The 19,636-nt window shown below is 42.0% G+C and overlaps 1 protein-coding gene across 1 annotated transcript in view; it reads right to left on the bottom strand.

Annotated features, from left to right (window-relative positions):
• Positions 1-11,405: 11,405 nt before the first annotated feature.
• The window catches only part of LOC121001017 (ovalbumin-related protein Y-like), a 344,860-nt gene continuing 336,629 nt past the window's right edge, over positions 11,406-19,636 (bottom strand). The window contains exon 7 of the mRNA XM_040431875.1: positions 11,406-12,294. Within this exon, the coding sequence (XP_040287809.1) occupies positions 11,890-12,294 (405 nt within the window). The 3' untranslated portion in view covers positions 11,406-11,889. The remainder of the gene's footprint in view (positions 12,295-19,636) is intronic.

Below are 19,636 nucleotides of genomic sequence, written 5' to 3'. Positions count from 1 at the left end.
AAATTTTTTACTTCATTTTACCAGTGTCATGAAGTAAAATATGTGACGAAAAAACAATCTCAGAACGGCCTGGATAAGTCAAAGCGTTTTAAAGTTATCAGCACTTAAAGGGACTCTGGTCAGATTTGCAAAAAATGGCCTGGTCCTAAGGTGTAAAAAGGCTGTGTCCTTAAGGGGTTAAAATAACATAAAATACGTAAAAATAAAAAATAATCATCTTGATCTAGGAGGAGGAGGTCCATATGGAGTAGGAGGTTGAGGAGGCAGTGGATGTGGCGGTGTAGGTGGAAGCGGCGGTGGAGGAGGAGGAGGTAGCTTATACTGGTTTTTGTTTTTTATTTTATTTTTTTTGTTCAAATTTGGGTAGACCCCAAAACATTGAGAAATATAAAAAATAAAACAAAGAGAAGGTTGGGTGGGTGAGGCCAGTATACATGTCTATTCTGCACAAGGTACAGACAAGTCCTGTGGGATCCATGCCTGGTTCATTTAAGTGAACGTGATCTTGTCCACATTGGCTGTGGACAGGCGGCTGTGCTTCTCTTTGATAACCCTCTCCTGCCGTGCTAAACAAACGTTCAGACAATACACTGGCTCCAGGGCAGGCCACCTCCGAGGTGTAAAGGGCAAGCTCAGGCAATGTGCCCAATTTGGAGACCCAGAAGTTGAAGGGGGCAGACCAATCAGTCAGCACATGTAGGCGTGTGCACACATACTGCTAAACCATGCTGCACGTCCCCGTGACGGCCTTGATCCAATTGGATATCTTCCCTATCAACTTTCAATGTTCTTTTAATGCGCTTACAATGGTCATCACAGGTAACAGGGAATCAGGGTTTCATGCCAGAGAGGGAGCCTGAGAAAGGGATACCACATCCAAGGGAGGTCAATGGATGAAATGAAATGTGATCGAGCGGAAATGTGGGACAAATTATTTAAGCAGAAGCATCAAAGTAAAGGAGGGGGCACGCAGCAATTACCCACTCCTGACTCGGGGAGGTAGTGACGATAAATTACAATACAGGACTCTTAAGATGCCCTGTTATTGTAATGATTAATAAAAGATTACATGGAATGTCACTGGGGTATTTTGGATTTGGAAACGTTAGACAGCAGGGGCCCTGCTGCCACTTTGTTGACTCTAGATAACTTCTGCCTGATCGCACATCTCTGTGACATCCACGATCCAATTGTATATCTTCTCTATAAACCTTCGATGTTCTTTTATGCGTCTACCATGGTGATCACGGGTAACAGGGAATCAGGGTTCCATGCCGGAGAGGTAGCGTGAGAAAGGGATACCACATCAAGAGAGGTCAATAGCTGAAATGTGATTGAGCGGAAATGTGGGACAAGTTGTTAAAGCGGAAGGGTCGAATGAAAGGAGGGGGTGCGCGTCAATTAAAGATGAATTTTAGAAATTTAAGTCCCTGTCACCTATGCAGAGCAGGGGTTTTTCATTGGCAAAAATGGGTTAATGTCACCCACCAATTGAACAGACAATTTTTCAAAATTTCGGTCCCTGTCAACTATGCAGAGCAGGGGTTTATTCACGGCAAAACTGGGTTCATAATTACAAAAAAAAAAATTGCTGCACACCGTTATATATACAAACAATAGAGCAGATGGGTCCCTATCACTAAATATACTGCCTCACTTTGGACTTACTTAAGCCTACAATATTCAGGGCAGTGTAGGAACCAGCTACAAACGTACTCTGCTCAGAAGTCCCAGGTAGATGGGCGTGTTCAGTCTAAAAGAGGTGCTACACTCAATATATTCCAAGAAAATTTAGACTAGAACCTTCAGAATCACAGGTGCATATCCATGAAGCGAACATAATTACAAAAAACAAAATGGCTGCACACCGTTATATATACAAATAATAGAGCTAAGAAATGGGGGTCATTCTAGATAAAAGTGGTACAATACCGACTATAAATGAATATTGGAAGCTCTTAGCGCACATATGTGTCGGGCCCATCTACCCGGCATCAAGGTGGCTTCCGCAGATGGGTCCCTATCACTAGCAAGTGTTATTGGCAAATGGAGATGAAATTTCAGAATTTAAATTTTTGGGCAAATTTTCCATTTTAATCCATTTTTACCAGTAACAAAGCAAGGGTTAACAGCCAAACCAAACTCAATATTTATGGCCCTGATTCTGTAGTTTACAGAAACACCCCATATGTGGTCGTAAACAGCTGTACCGTCACACTGCAGGGCGCAGAAGGAAAGGAATGCCATACAGTTTTTGGAAGGTCAGATTTTGCTGGACTGTTTTTTTTGACACCATGTCCCATTTGAAGCTCCCCTGATGCACCCCTAGATTAGAAACTCCAAAAAAGTGGCCCCATTTTAGAAACTACGGGGTAGGGTGGCAATATTGTTGGTACTAGTTTAGGGTACATATGATTTTTGGTTGCTCTATATTACACTTTTTGTGAGGCAAGATAACAAGAAATAGCTGTTTCGGCACCGTTTTTATTTTTTGTAATTTACAACATTCATCTGACAGGTTAGATCATGTGATATTTTTATATACCAGGTTGTCACTGATGTGGCGATACCTGATATGTATACTTTTCTTACTTATGTAAGTTTTACACAATGATTTATTTTTTTAAGCAAAAAATTTCATATTTCATATTTTTGTGTTTCCATAGTCTGAGAGCCATAATTTTTTCAGTTTTTGGGCAATTACCTTGGGTACGGTATGATTTTTGCGGGATGAGATCACAGTTTTATTGGCACTATTTTGGGGTGCGTGTGACTTTTTGATCGCTTGCTATTACGCTTATTGTGATGTAAGGTGACAAAAAATGGTTTATTTAGCACAGTTTTTATTTTACATTTTTTACGGTGTTCATTTGAGGGGTTAGGTCATGTGATATGTTGATAGAGCCGGTCGATACGGACGCGGTGATACCTAATATGTATACTTTTTTTTCCCCCTATTTTTTACCAATTTTTTTTTACTTTATTTGGGGAAAATTACGTTTTTATTCATTTTTACTTGAAACTTTACATTTTTGGGGGGGAAAACTTTATTTTTTCAACTTTTTTTTTTTACTTTTTTTTGTCCCACTTTGGGATTTGAACTTTTGGGGGTCTAATCCTTTACAATGCATTCCAATACTGTGAATGCATTGGCTGTATGAGTAATACTGTGTGTATTACTCATACAGCTTCCGACCTGTGAGATCTAGGGGGCTTGATCTCACAGGCTCTTCACCGGAAGTCAGCGTGATGCCTCAGCAAGGCATTGCACTGCCTTCCGTGCCATCAGGTCCCCCCCACAGCCCCATGGGGACCCGATGGCACCGCCGACCACCGCGTAAAAGCCGCAAACCGCAGGTCTGAATTGACCTGCGGTTTGCGGCGATCGCCGTCACGGGGGGGTCACGGGACCCCCTTGCGCATTTAGCCGTGGTGCCTGCTCAATGATTTGAGCAGGCGCCTTGCTCCGATCACCATCCGCCGGGTGGCGGTGATCGGAACTATAGATGACGTACCGGTACATAATGGGTCCTTAAGGACTCGGGAACCATGACACTTTGGGTCCCTAAGGGGTTAAAGACAGGGAGCTTGCGCTCTCGGCCGTTTAACGGCTCCACCGTAGCGAGGATTGGGGGAGCTGGATGTAGTGTGTGGCAGCCTCATTCCTCAGGAGTGGTATAGGGCTGCTGTACATTAGTTTCTATGAAGCCCCTGCGGCAGGGCTCCATAGGAATATAGTGTAATTCTAATAAACTCCAATGCTAATGCATTGGAGTCAGTGATTGCTTGTTATAGTTCCCTAGAGGAACTAGTACAAAGTGTAATAAAAAAAATAAAAAAAGGGGGTCATTTACTATACTGAAATATGCCTAAATTAGGCGTATTTGATGTTCAGATGGCGGCGCAATGGTTAATTTTTCCACTATCTGCGACTTCGCCCCCCTCAAACCAGGTCGAAAATGATGGGCGTGGCATGGGTGGGAAAGGGGATGGGCCGGCAGGCCCGTCTCATTCATCATTTTCTACGTCTGTTTTAGGCATAGTAAATGGTCTAAATGTAAGCCAACTGGGAAGCTGTCTTACATTTATAACTGGCACTAGATGCGCCGCAGTTATGGAGAGGCCTGAGCCAACATAGGACCTTTATTTAGACCAGCGTCTAAAATTATTAAAAAATATATAAAAATTCAAATCATCCCCCTTTTCCCGAAAAAAACTAAAATATTACATCATAGGCATCAATTCACTTTCTCTCATTCCAAATTTGCCCAGATCAAATGACCAAAAATTCTGATTGAGATCCACCTAAAATTTGGGTCAAATCTGTTTAATTTCACTCATCACCAATTCTGACTGCTGCAAGCATAAAGGGGTTTTCCCAAGATTTTTTGAAGTGAATGGGTCCGCACCTGAGCCGCAAAAACTGCGTCTCGGATGCAGACCAGAACTACGGTCGTGTGCATGAGGCCTAAGTCATCAGTATGTGATCCGTGGGGGTCCAACACCCGGGACCCCCACGATCAGCTGTTTGAGAAGGCACCAGTCCTCCTGTGAACACTGAAGACTTCTCAAAACAGCTGAACGGCAGGGGTCTCGGTTGCTGGACCCCAATGATCACCTGTCTAGAGGACAGGTCATCAGTATGAAAATGTCAGAAAACCCTTTAAAGGTTGAATAAACTATAGGTCCGGCATGCGCTCTAATGAGAGTGACAGGGAAAAAAAAGTGTTGCACTTTAGAGATAAATGTTTTTAATAGAATATTCTTAAACAGTTACTAAATAATATTACCCCATCATGACTGAATAATATCACCTCACATATTATACAGAATTTTTCACCATACAATGACCAAATATTTACCTTCCAAATACATTCCCACCCTCAATAGCAAAGCATATTCTCCATCCCGCTGCTCTCTTAAATACTTTTCCTGCTATCAATACTTTGGCTGCTCTCTAAAGTGTGCCTGATGTTACCAGTCATCCAATAAATATTGTCCGGATCTGTACTCGCAGTGGGGTCGGCAATGACAGCTTTTCACAGAGACAGTTATAGCGTCACTTGGTGAGGTGGAGTTACAGCACCAGCATAACATAAAACAAAACCTGCCCTTTTAGGCTCTAACTAGTATAGCAGATGATTCCTTTCTCACCTACAATGTCGTGTTCACATCAGGGGAGGTCAGTATCCAGGCTCTGACCATATAGTTCAGCTCTCCAGGCTTCATTCCCCCCAGACTTACAGTCTGAGTTTTCTTTTATTCCCCACTAATGACACTCTACACCTGGGATCCTTCAGGCGAGGGGGAATAGCTGTAGTGAAAAAGTGTGGACTGGGAGGTCCCTCTGCCAATCCTACCTCTCAGTTCAAATAAAATCCAGCCCATGAAATCTAAATAAAACAGCTACAGCAAACTATGCTTTGCCGAAATAAGTGCAGCTTTCTGGATTTCACCTATCTCACCCAGCTGACACGTTCCACCACTTTACCATACCACAATATGTACTATTAGAAAAAGTATACAATGCTGTCTGAGTATGAAGTGCTGGGTTTCCTGTTGTGTGTTGATCTGAATTGTTACAAGCGTGCCCAGGACGCAAATCCATGACCTCTTTTTGACAGGGAAATTGCTAGTTACCCTATATATAGGGTTACTAGTGATTTCCCCGCCGTTGTTTATTTTATTTTTAACTGTCCCCCATAACAGTGACATCCACAGCGCCTCCTCCCTTAAAAATGACCTCCATAGCACTCCACCCTCTTAACAGTGACCTCCAAGGCATTTCCTTAACTGTGACCTCCACAGCGCTCTGCCCCCTTAATAGTGACCTCCCAAGCAATCACCCCCTTAACAATGACCTCCACAGCTCCCCACTCCATTAAAAATTACCTCCACAGTGCCCCGTCCCTTAACAGTGAGCTCCACAGTACCCCATCCCTTAACAGTGAACTCCACAGCACCCTACTCCCTTAATATTGATCCCCAGAGTGCCCCACCAACCTTAACAGTGACTTCCACAGCACCCTGCACCCTTAACAGTGACCTATAACAGGAAAGAAAAATGGCTGAGTTGTTATGGCAACCTGGTGTAAAACTATGCGCATGTGAGTGGGGCGAAGATATGAAGGGCCTGCAAGCTTTTATTGACTAATAAGATATGAGTGAAGGAGCTGCAGGCTTTTATTGGCTAATACGGGTCATGTGATGGTGTGATATTTGCATTTTTGGGGAATATTTGAAGAACGGTACATCCTAGAGAACCGAGACCTTTATGAAAACCTTTGCGGACACCCAATGTACCCCTTTCTGCCAAATTTGGTGTCCAATAGTTCAGTCGTTTGGATGCCTATAGAGGACAGACGAACAGACAGACAGCAATATAGACAATGCAGCACAGTAAATAGTACCATACACATAAGTGCCATCAAAGTGCAACACACTAAAACAGCACCATACAAATTGTACCATATAGATTTTAAAGTCCCCCTACAGTAAAAACAGATAGTGCCCCCTCCCACCCTATGCGCCATAAATAAAACTGTACCAATATAGAACATGAAGGCTATGTAGGCTGCTGGTTAAAATAATCCTACACAGTGAACAGCAAGGCAGGAAGCAAATAGCTCCTTTGCATCCGCCAACAGTCGGATTGCAGAGCACCAACCTCCTCACCATATTTAAGAGGGAGCTAGAACAGCAAAAAAAAATAATAATTCCCCTCCACTGTGTTCCACATGCTTTTGAGGCACAAATATGAATCAAATACTGATCATACCTTTATTTATTATCTCTGGATCATACCTTTATTTGCTTGGACTTTATACTACTCAATAGCAGAGCACCTTCTCATTTTCCTTTAACTGGACTGGTTTTTACAGTGTACCATCCCTCACCTGGATGAGGTTTGTGGCAGTGCCGCCTCACATCTCTTTGTTCCAATACATACTGACCATGTGTTCTGGGGGGGGGCTTAGGGGGTGGGCGGGGCTGACTGATTCACGCGCATAACAAAACACAAGGTGCATATTAAAATATATAACACTATATAACGACTATATAAACTGACTATGGTCTCTGCTGCACTGGTCTCTGCTGCACTGTACCGTATTTTTCGCCCTATAAGATGCACCTAGGTTTTAGAGGAGAATAATAAGAAAAAAATATTTTTCATTACACCTCAGGTCAGACCAGCAATCAGACCCCCAATGTTAATCAGACCTCAGATCAGACCCCCAATGGCTCAGATCAACCCCCAAACCTTTAGCCATCCATCAGCACCCAATGTCAGCCATAAGCCCCCACAATGTCAGCCATAAGCCCCCCCTATGTCAGCCATAGGCCCCCCCTATGTCAGCCATATGTCTGCCCCTCATGCCTGCCCCTCATGTCAGCCATAAGTCTGCCCCTCATGTCTGCCCCTCATGCCTGCCCCACATGTCAGCCATATGCCTGCCCCTCATGTCTGCCATATGCCTGCCTCTCATGCCTGCCCCTTCATCAAAAATAAATGCTTTATTGAATAAAAGACACATAAACGAGACATGAGACAACAGATAAAAAATGGCTACATCTGAGGAAGCATGTTAACACAAATGAGACATGGGGAGGGGGGGGGGGGGGTGGTGGAGTATGCAATATAAAAAAGGAGGTTAAAAAAAAGAGTACAGTACCTCACTGATTTCTGTATGTGTAACTGCAACCACAGATATTCAATGTAGGGGCAAAAAAACCTTTGAAGATGCTAAAGTGCAAATGCTGAGTGGCGAAACGCCATATCAACAAGTGGTTGCAGATTACACCGCGACACGTGGATGTATAATGGTTCCAAGATGTGGGACCATATAACAGCCAGCAGAAGGTTAAAGTGCATGAGAAGTCACCATATCAATGGTCAAATACCACAATTGTGGCTGTGGTGACAGCTTAAACCTCCAAATACATACAAATCTGGCTCAGGTGCACAGTAAACATCCACCTGTGGATAACCCAAGTGGGTATAGCTGAGCACCTAGAGCCGATAAACACATCCCTCAAAGTCCACAACAATATAGCATATCTACATACCCATGATATGGAGATATATACCTCAGGAGAGCCACGTAACCCCGACGCACGTTTCGGCGGATGCCTTCCTCTGGGGGTGAGGCTCTCCTTGTGAATGCGCTTCTTATAAAGAGCCCTACACACCTGTATCACATATCGAGTAAATCTAAGAACGCCCCATTGTAATCAGGACTGTGGGAGGAGGAAAAGTTGAGGGTGGGCAAAGCTGGGCAGCCGGCCAATGGCCAGTTGGCTGGCCGCACCTCTCGCCCCACCCATATGATGCGTCGGAGACGCGATGGCCAATCGCACATCTGTTAACGCCCAAAAGAAGGCAGGGAGGTAGCCGCGGCCCCCTGATGGCGAGTCACGAGGCCGCACACCTCTCTCCGCCCACATGATGCGTCTGGCACGTGACGGCCAATCACGTGCTCCGTCGCATCACAGATGGTAAGCCACTCCCCCAGGAAGGTCCTTCAGACAAAGTGGATCAATAATTATAGCACTTAGCTGGTAAGGCTACTTTCTCACTAGTGTTCAGAGAGGATCTGTCTGGTGTCTGCACAGACGGATCCTCTCCTATAATGCAGACGTTTGGATCTGTTCAGAATGGATCCGTCTGCATTATAGTTTAGAAAAAATTCTAAGTCTGAAAGTTGTTCAGACGGATCCGTCCAGACTTTACATTGAAAGTCAATGGGGGACGGATCCGTTTGAAAATTGAGCCATATTGTGTCAACTTCAAACGGATCCGTCCCCCTTGACTTACATTGTAAGTCTGTACAGATCCGTTTGCCTCCTCACGGCCAAGCAGCGTTCGGGTGTCCGCCTGCTGGGCAGAGCGGAGGCTGAAAGCTGCCAGACTGATACATTCTGAGCGGCTCTGCATCCACTCAGAATGCATTGGGGCTGGACGAATGCGTTCGGGGCCGCTTATGAGACCCTTCAAACGGAGCTCACAAGCGGAGCCCCGACGCTAGTGTGAAAGTAGCCTAAGGCAAATGCGTCCATTAACATGGAAATCTTTCACAATCAAAGTACTCAGCAGCATGTATATATTCAATGTATACTATTGTTACACCGGGAAGACAAATAATTACTATACAGTATATAGAAAAATCCTAACAGATTGAAAAATTATAAAAGTGTGACATAATACGTAATATATGATGTATAACACATTCTGTCATACATGATTAGATATAAGTGAGCAACCAATATAATATATTCTGTTATACATGATTAAATAAGTGAACAAACAATCAAGACCTGAGTCAAACATGATCAAAATGTGTTGAAAAAAAAAAAAAAACGCTATGAAAACAAAGGTACGTGGCATTGATCATGTGGATTTGGGGATGCGGGGTGGCAATACAGTAAAACCCCTGGCTCAACGTGAGGCCAGGTGGATCTGGTCCCTGGACACCATGCAACCCAAGGGCCTCAATGAGGTCCTGGGTTTCGCTCCTTTTCTTTGAGTGCCACACACTCTTGTTCTTAATATATAATTTTTAAGCGTTGGTATCCTTGTTTTTTGCGTGTCAATTTATTTCGTGATTACTTATATATGTGTTTTTATATTCTTTAGTATATCTGGTTCTCTACTCACCTGCGCCCCTTACCATATGGAGCTTGTAGTATATATTGGGATGAGAAAATTCCTTTTGGACATCCATCGACATGGAAATTTCGGTCACTCAACTCTGCATTGCATATAGGATATATTGGGGGGATAAGATCCCTTTGGACGTTTGTCGATATGGAGAAATTACTGTATATTTTCTCACTATATATACTTTATGTATTTGTGCACGATGTTCACTGTCACATACATAGCACACATGTAACTATATTTCGTCTGCGTATTATAATTTATAGCAGTCACATACTCACTCACTTGTCTGTTCGCTGTGCTCGATCGCGGCTAGCTCCCATCCCATTAGTTTCTCTTGGGGGGGATGCTGTCCGTCTTTGGACGTGGCTTACTGACAATCTGACCCTGAAATGAATGGACTTATTTTTTTTCAACACATTTTGATCATGTTTGACTCAGGTCTTGATTGTTTGTTCACTTATTTAATCATGTATAACAGAATATATTATATATTGAATGCTCACTTATATCTAATCATGTATGACAGAATGTGTTATACATCATATATTACGTATTATGTCACACTTTTATAATTTTTCACTCTATATATATTTTTCTATATATAGTAATTATTTGTCTTCCCAGTGTAACAATAGTATACATTGAATATATACATGCTGCTGAGTACTTTGATTGTGAAGGATTTCCATGTTAATGGACGTATTTGCCTTACCAGCTAAGTGCTATAATTAATGATCCACTTTGTCTGAAGGACCTTCCTGGGGGAGTGGCTTACCATCTGTGACGGAGCACGTGATTGGCCGTCACTTGCCAGACACATCATGTAGGCGGAGAGAGGTGTGCGGCCTCGTGACTGGCCATCAGGGGGCCGCGCCTACCTCCCTGCCTTCTTTTGGGCGTTGACGGATGCGCAATATGGGTGGGGCGAGGGGTGATGCCGGCCAACTGGCCATTGGCCGGCTGCGCTGCTTCGCCCGCCCTCAACTCCCACAGTCCTGATTACAATGGGGCGTTCTTAGATTTACTCAATATGTGATAAAGGTGTGTAGGGCTCTTTATAAGAAGCGCATTCACAAGGAGAGCCACGTGTCGCGGTGTAATCTGCAACCACTTATTGATATGGCGTTTCGCCACTCAGCATTTGCACTTTAGCATCTTCAAAGGGTTTTTTGCCCTACATTGAATATCTGTGGTTGCAGTTACACATACAGAAATCAGTGAGGTACTGTACTCTTTTTTTTACCTCCTTTTTTATATTGCATACTCCACCCCCCCCTACCCATGTCTCATTTGTGTTAACATGCTTCCTCAGATGTAGCCATTTTTTATCTGTTGTCTCATGTCTCATTTATGTGTCTTTTATTCAATAAAGCATTTATTTTTGATGATATACCCGTTTATCTCAGTTTATTCTTGTTGGTTGGTGTATTCATGTACACTGAGTGGGTTTTTACTTACTCTTTCCGGATCTATTTAACATAGTATATTTAATTACTGTTTATGTGTATGTCTATGTTTTGTGTAACCTATTTGTAATGTAACACTAAGTGAGTGGCACGGTTTTTCCACGCCACTTTATGGTGACTAGTGATGAGCGAAGTTTTGAAAAATTCGATCCGTCAATTTGTTACGAATTACTTAGTCATAAATCCTTTTCCAATGTATGGAGAGGGCGCAATGACAGGGAAAGGTGACCCCCCCCCCATCATTTAACCCCTCAGATGCCACGTTCAATGCTGATCGCGGCATCTGAGGCTAACATTTAGGTGCTCAAGGAGTTAATCCAGGGTTAAAAATAAAAAAATATATACTCACCTCATCCACTTATTTGTAAAATGGCCGTGAGCTTTCATCTTGATTGAAGAAAACCCGCCAAAGAACCTCTGGCTAACATGATGACGTCACCACGTGATCACGTTGGCTGGACACAGTGACATCATCATGGCTGAGGTCACGCCACATGCGGCCAGCGTGATCATGTGGTGACTTCTTCAAGCTCGCAGCAGGTCCTTTGTTGGGTTTTCTTCAATCAAGACCTTCCCGTGATTAAGTGGATGAGGTGAGTATAATTTTTTTTTATTTTCAGCTACCATTTTAGGAAAAATTGATTTGCTACCATGAAGCGCAAAAAAATTCAGCTTTGGGGCAAATCAATTTTTTTTTCTTTTGATAAAAAAAATGATTTGGATCAAATTCTGCTTCGGATGTTTCGATTTGCTCAACATTAATCATGGCTTTTGAAATGCTCCATAAAATATAAAACATTTGCTCAGCATATCCCGTATAATAAAGATGAATGGATGATCTGCTTTGAAGGTCATTTGTGGAAGCTTTAAGGACAAAAATCCCAAATGATCATCAATATCAGTTGATTCTTTAGTCCCATCTTCATCTGCCTCCATGGTTACTAGATTAATGATGTCTGACACATACAAACTTTCTTGGGATATTTCAGTCAGATTTGATCTGGTATCAATAAAAACATCAGTCATTCCCATATGATGCAGGAAATCTTTCATTGAATAGCTACTGTCTATCTTAAAGTGAGGGAGGTAAACCTCTGTGAATGTTCTGTTCATATTCTCTGGGTTGGTCCAGTCATTAAGCTGCTCATATGATATATTTTGTTGAATCTGAAATATAAACAATTTGACAATAATGAGTAATGATAAGGAAATAGATTGCTGAGAACTGATTTCTAAATATTGTCTCATTCCGAACTAATTCAAAACCCTTTTTGTCTCTATGAAATCAAAGGCATACACAGGGAAGTCCTATTCAGACTCTGTACAAAATGGAGAGCTACAAGCATGAGCCATAAGTGTTAATTTTGTTAAAAATAAAAATCTAAGTATTGTAAATGTCCAACAGGCAGCATACAGGTGACAAAAACTTACGACAACCAGATTTATACAGTACATAGCCATTGTAGAGCCGTCAGCTAATACGACCAGTGTTGAAGAAAGGCAGGGACGAGCACAAAGGAAGTCAATGGGAGAACCTGAGCATTAAACCAGGCACCCCCTGCTCTGAAGAGGGGAGGGTATCTGGACTCTAGTTCGGCTTAGGAGTCCCTGCTCTGACTCCATATATAGCTATGTCCATATAGGGAGTCAGTGCTCGGGGACACCCACTGTATTTAAATCTAATTTAGCCTCTATTTCTAAAAAGTTTCTGGCAGGATTTGAACTCACAACCTTCTACATTACAGCCAATAATCTAAACTACTACACTATAGCGCTGCATGGCCAAAAAATAAAAAAATATGAGACTTCTGCTGTATAGGAATACTTGCTGTATAAGTATTCCTACACAGCAGAAGTCTCATAATATTTTTTTTTTAAGTAACTGGCCATGCAGCTCTATAGTGTAGTGGTTAACATTCTGGGCTGTAATGTAGAAGGTTGTGAGTTGAAATCCCATCAGAAATAGAGGCTAAATTTAATTGAAAACAAAGTTTTTAGCCATAATATATTTACGTAACATAACATATTGTTTATATATTTAGAATAAACATCAGTAGTAGTTTCCCACAAATTATGCATTCATATACTGTATATCAGAAGTATTATTTTATCTCTCTCTCTATATATATATATATATATATATATATATATATATATAAAAAAAGAAAGAAAAAAATGGCAGCACCGTCCTAAATGAAAAAATAGATGAAGGGTGCACAAGCCCAATGTGGATATAAGCCAATCCAGGTGAATACAAAATGTAAAAACGGGCAGCACTCCAGCGGATAAAAATAAAAATAACTTTATTTACCCATAAGGATCATGCGACGTTTCGGCTCTACACAGGAGCTTTCCTCAAGCAGTTTGTACAAACCAAATACTGAACATATATAGTGCTGTATCGAATCATAACAATTTACATGTCAGATGAACACCATTCATTACAATTAATCAAGATAAAAAGTGCATTACAAGTATACAGGGAGTGCAGAATTATTAGGCAAGTTGTATTTTTGAGGATTAATTTTATTATTGAACAACAACCATGTTCTCAATGAACCCAAAAAACTCATTAATATCAAAGCTGATATTAGTAGTTTTTAGTTTGTTTTTAGTTTTAGCTATTTTAGGGGGATATCTGTGTGTGCAGGTGACTATTACTGTGCATAATTATTAGGCAACTTAACAAAAAACAAATATATACCCATTTCAATTATTTATTTTTACCAGTGAAACCAATATAACATCTCAACATTCACAAATATACATTTCTGACATTCAAAAACAAAACAAAAACAAATCAGTGACCAATATAGCCACCTTTCTTTGCAAGGACACTCAAAAGCCTGCCATCCATGGATTCTGTCAGTGTTTTGATCTGTTCACCATCAACATTGCGTGCAGCAGCAACCACAGCCTCCCAGACACTGTTCAGAGAGGTGTACTGTTTTCCCTCCTTGTAAATCTCACATTTGATGATGGACCACAGGTTCTCAATGGGGTTCAGATCAGGTGAACAAGGAGGCCATGTCATTAGATTTTCTTCTTTTATACCCTTTCTTGCCAGCCACGCTGTGGAGTACTTGGACGCGTGTGATGGAGCATTGTCCTGCATGAAAATCATGTTTTTCTTGAAGGATGCAGACTTCTTCCTGTACCACTACTTGAAGAAGGTGTCTTCCAGAAACTGGCAGTAGGACTGGGAGTTGAGCTTGACTCCATCCTCAACCCGAAAAGGCCCCACAAGCTCATCTTTGATGATACCAGCCCAAACCAGTACTCCACCTCCACCTTGCTGGCGTCTGAGTCGGACTGGAGCTCTCTTCCCTTTACCAATCCAGCCACGGGCCCATCCATCTGGCCCATCAAGACTCACTCTCATTTCATCAGTCCATAAAACCTTAGAAAAATCAGTCTTGAGATATTTCTTGGCCCAGTCTTCCTCATCTGGACATTGAACAACTTTTTGATTTCCATAGATTCCTTAATGGAATCGATAATGCACTGCAATTTACCTTGGTGCACTCTTATGTAGAAATGCAGTTTCTGGACACCCGCGTGATCCTGTCGGGTGGCAAGTTGCAGACAGAACTGTTTACTAAGCCAACCGACAGGAACACGCTACTGACATATAGCAGTAACCATCCTAGATCTATGGTGAGATCTCTCCCGTACTCTCAGTTCTTGAGGGCCAAACCCATTGTTTCAGACCCTGTGGTAGCTGATAGTACGTTAGACACATTGATGCACAAATTTGAGAAACGGGGTTATCCAATTAAACTACTACAAGAGAAAAAAGAATTGGTCAGTCAACTTAATAGGGATAGTATCCTAAAAAGAAAAACACAACAAACACAAATGACCAGGATCCCCTTTATCTCTACTCATTGTGAACAAAGTACAGATATAGGCAATATTATTCGACGCCACTGGAATATACTGGGCGGTTGCCATAGTGCAGTCAAGGAATTTCACTCTCCTCCTATCATGTCCTACCGCAGGTCCAGGAGCCTCAAAGACCAACTGGTGAGGGCCGATGTGGGGACTTTAAAAATAACAAGGCAGCTGACACTGACAGGCAGCAGTGTCGGCTGTTTTCCTTGTTTGTCTTGCGTGAATTGCAAATATATCCTCAAGGGTAGGACCTTCACACACCCTCAGACTGGGGTTATACATCAGATACAGCACTATCTGACTTGTGACTCCAGTTACGTTATTTATGTAATTGTGTGTCCGTGCAATCTGGTGTATATCGGTGAGACAACCACTGATTTCAAGACACGGTTCAACAACCACCGACTTAGCATTAGGAAAAAAGACTGGATTTACCAGTGTCAAAACATTTTGTCAACTTTAAACACACAGAGAAAGACCTAAAGTGTTGTATTATTGATTATGTACCAATGCCTAGGAGAGGTGGCAACAGGATTGGCCTCTTAAAAAAGAGGGAGTTAAAATGGATCTATACATTAGATTCCCTCAAACCGCATGGTCTGAATGTGGACTACAAGGTTGGGGTTGGCTAGTTATGTGGTTTGCCCTGTACTCATGCACCTTAATGTCGACTGTCCCTGTGTTTATTATGTGATTTGTGTGTATAAAACATAGATTCTTGTCTATTTTGCAAGTTTTTATATAAATTGTTCTCTTTCTAAATTTATTATATTATTTTCTTGTAGATGGTATGTTACGGAGTCTGAGGAGAGGAGAAGTGGCATCGCATTCATGTGGGTTGTGCGATTACGATGCACTGAAACTATTGGTTCAGCAAAATACTTTTTAATTCTTGTGTTTTTCCATTATGGTCTGTTACATGCATGGCGGGTGGTTATGAGAACCCTCTTGTTATGGTGGTGATGGGTGGGTTTTGATCGCTGTAGCGGTGCGACCCTGCACGTACATGCAGATGCGTAGTCGCTCCTTGGTCACGGCTGGCGGTTCCACTTCGATGCTGTTGTGGTGACCTTCACCCGAGCCCACTTAGCCACCTTTGTAATTATAGGGCATGTCTATATGCCACTACCACCATGATCCTGCAATATACCGGACTTGGCTGTTATTGTGTGCGCCTGCGCAGAACAACGGGTTGAGTTCACCCTTATTTAAGATGGCCAACTTGATGGTATGGCTTGAAAGCGCATGCGCCATATGACGAGGTTAACGCAAATCAGAAGCATGAATTACACGTCACATGGACATGCGCAATGGCGATTCAGGCACGCCGGACCGCACATGTCAACATGGATGACAGCCGGCCTCCCTCCTTCACTTTCCGTTTGCATCACCTACACAGTAAGCACTTGACACTTTATTCAACTGACCACAGCTGGCACTAATAATAATATTAATTATGTGTTTGTGTATATATTTTGCTATATTTTATAATTATGGATGTATTTTTTGTAAAATCATGTGTGTCACGATTATGCAACATTGATTGTTTGGGTCAAATTTTTCTATATACTTGTAATGCACTTTTTATCTTGATTATTTATTAATTGTAATGAATGGTGTTCACCTGACATGTAAATTGTTATGATTCGATACAGCACTATATATGTTCAGTATTTGGTTTGTACACACTGCTTGAGGAAGGCTCCTGTGTAGAGCCGAAACGTTGCATGATCCTTATGGGTAAATAAAGTTATTTTTATTTTTATCCGCTGGAGTGCTGCCCGTTTTAACATTTTATATATATATATATTGTAGCGGGATTAGCTCACAGGACCGCCGTCTCCTGGGATAGACGGGCGCTATAGGCACATAAAACACAGTCCAGTCCAAGCAAGTACGGTGCAACTGGCCTCAGCCAGTTTTATTGATTTTTGCAGAAAAAGAATTAAACAAAACAGTTCAAAACAAATGAAATACCTGGCCGTCTGGCCACTACTTCTAAACAGGCAGTAGTCCCTAACTACATGAAACTGAGCCTTGTGCCCAGCTCCATCAACAAAACACACAGTTGTTTTTCACTCACCCAGCAGGGTTCTTCCCAGGAGCAGAGAGCTCAGCTAGTGAGCTGTTTGCCCTTTTATAGCACACTCAGGTTGCAAGGTGATTAGCCACAGTTACCCTGAATACCTGGAGTGGCTAATTGGAGCAGGGACCCACCCAACTCTCCCTGCTCCAAGCAGCCAGGCCCTTCTAACCAGGTTTTTAACAAAACCCTTGCAAAGAGAAAACCTAGTTTTCCTTGCTGTCAATTCCCTGGCTGCTTTTTAGAACGTATAGGACAGGAACCTAGGTGAAATGTAGACTCCTTCTACCACTTTCCCCCTGGTCCTGTCACAATATATATATATATATATACAGTACAGACCAAAAGTTTGGACACACCTTCTCATTTAAAGAGTTTTCTTTATTTTCATGACTATGAAAATTGTAGATTCACACTGAAGGCATCAAAACTGTGAATTAACACATGTGGAATTATATACATAACAAACAAGTGTGAAACAACTGAATATATGTCATATTCTAGGTTCTTCAAAGTAGCCACTTTTTGCTTTGATTACTGCTTTGCACACTCTTGGCATTCTCTTGATGATCTTCAAGAGGTAGTCCCCTGAAATGGTTTTCACTTCACAGGTGTGCCCTGTCAGGTTTAATAAGTGGGATTTCTTGCCTTATAAATGGGGCTGGGACCATCAGTGGCGTTGAGGAGAAGTCAGGTGGATACACAGCTGATAGTCCTACTGAATAGACTGTTAGAATTTGTATTATAGCAAGAAAAAAGCAGCTAAGTAAAGAAAAACGAGTGGCCATCATTACTTTAAGAAATGAAGGTCAGTCAGTCAGCCGAAAAATTGGGAAAACTTTGAAAGTAAGGGCTATTTGACCATGAAGGAGAGTGATGGGGTGCTGCGCCAGATGACCTGGCCTCCACAGTCACCGGACCTGAACCCAATCGAGATGGTTTGGGGTGAGCTGGACCGCAGAGTGAAGGCAAAAGGGCCAACAAGTGCTAAGCATCTCTGGGAACTCCTTCAAGACTGTTGGAAGACCATTTCAGGGGACTACCTCTTGAAGCTCATCAAGAGAATGCCAAGAGTGTGCAAAGCAGTAATCAAAGCAAAAGGTGGCTACTTTAAAGAACCTAGAATATGACATATTTTCAGTTGTTTCACACTTGTTTGTTATGTATATAATTCCACATGTGTTAATTCATAGTTTTGATGCCTTCATAGTCATGAAAATAAAGAAAACTCTTTGAATGAGAAGGTGTGTCCAAACTTTTGGTCTGTACTGTATATATATATATATATATATATATATACTCACCTAAAGAATTATTAGGAACACCTGTTCTATTTCTCATTAATGTAATTATCTAGTCAACCAATCACATGGCAGTTGCTTCAATGCATTTAGGGGTGTGGTCCTGGTCAAGACAATCTCCTGAACTCCAAACTGAATGTCAGAATGGGAAAGAAAGGTGATTTAAGCAATTTTGAGTCTCGATTTCTGTTGAGACATTCAAATGGTAGAGTCCGAATTTAGCGTAAACAGAATGAGAACATGTATGAGAACATGTATCCATCCTCTGATGGCTACTTCCAGCAGGATAATGCACCATGTCACAAAGCTCGAATCATTTCAAATTGGTTTCTTTAACATGACAATGAGTTCACTGTACTAAAATGGCCACCACAGTCACCAGATCTCAACCCAATAGAGCATCTTTGGGATGTGGTAGAACGGGAGCTTCGTGCCCTGGATGTGCATCCCTCAAATCTCCATCAACTGCCACGTAGAATTAAGGCAGTTCTGAAGGCAAAAGGGGGTCCAACACCGTATTAGTATGGTGTTCCTAATAATTCTTTAGGTGAGTGTAAATATATATACACAAAAGAAAAAATTGGCAGCACCAAAAAAATATAAAAATTCAAGTGGGTGCTATGTCCTAGGGCATAGGCTAATAGCCCAAGAATATAAAAGGAAGAATGGACAGCACTCCAAAATTATCAAAAATAGAAAAATGTATTCACCCATGTAGCATAAATCAGCAGCAGCAACGTTTCGGCTCATCCATAGAGCCTTTCTCAAGCAAATCCCCAAAATATACAAATCTTGATCTAGAACGAGGTCCATATGGAGTAGGAGGATGAGGAGGCGGTGGATGTGGCGGTGTAGGTGGAAGCGGCAGTGGAGGAGGAGGAAGCCTACACTGCTTTTTTATTTAAAATGTATTTATATTTTTTTAAAATAGGGTACACCCCAAAAAATTGGGAAATATAACCTGTGATAACCCCCTCCAGTCGTGCTAAACACACGTTCAGACAATACACTGGCTGCAGGGCAGGCCAGCACCTCCAAAGCGTAAAGGGCAAGCTCAGGCGATATGCCCAATTTGGAGACCCAGAAGTTGCAGGGGGCAGACCCATCATTCAGTAGGCGTGTGCACACATACTGCTCCACCATGTCGCACGTCCCGGTGATGTCCATGATCCAATTAGATATCTTCTCTATAAACTTTTGATGTTCTTTTATGCACCTACGATGGTGATCA

The sequence above is a fragment of the Bufo bufo genome, chromosome 5 (assembly GCF_905171765.1).
Source record: "Bufo bufo chromosome 5, aBufBuf1.1, whole genome shotgun sequence".
In the NCBI taxonomy this organism is placed as follows: Eukaryota; Metazoa; Chordata; class Amphibia; order Anura; family Bufonidae; genus Bufo; species Bufo bufo.
This window is presented reverse-complemented; position numbering and strand designations above follow the sequence as displayed.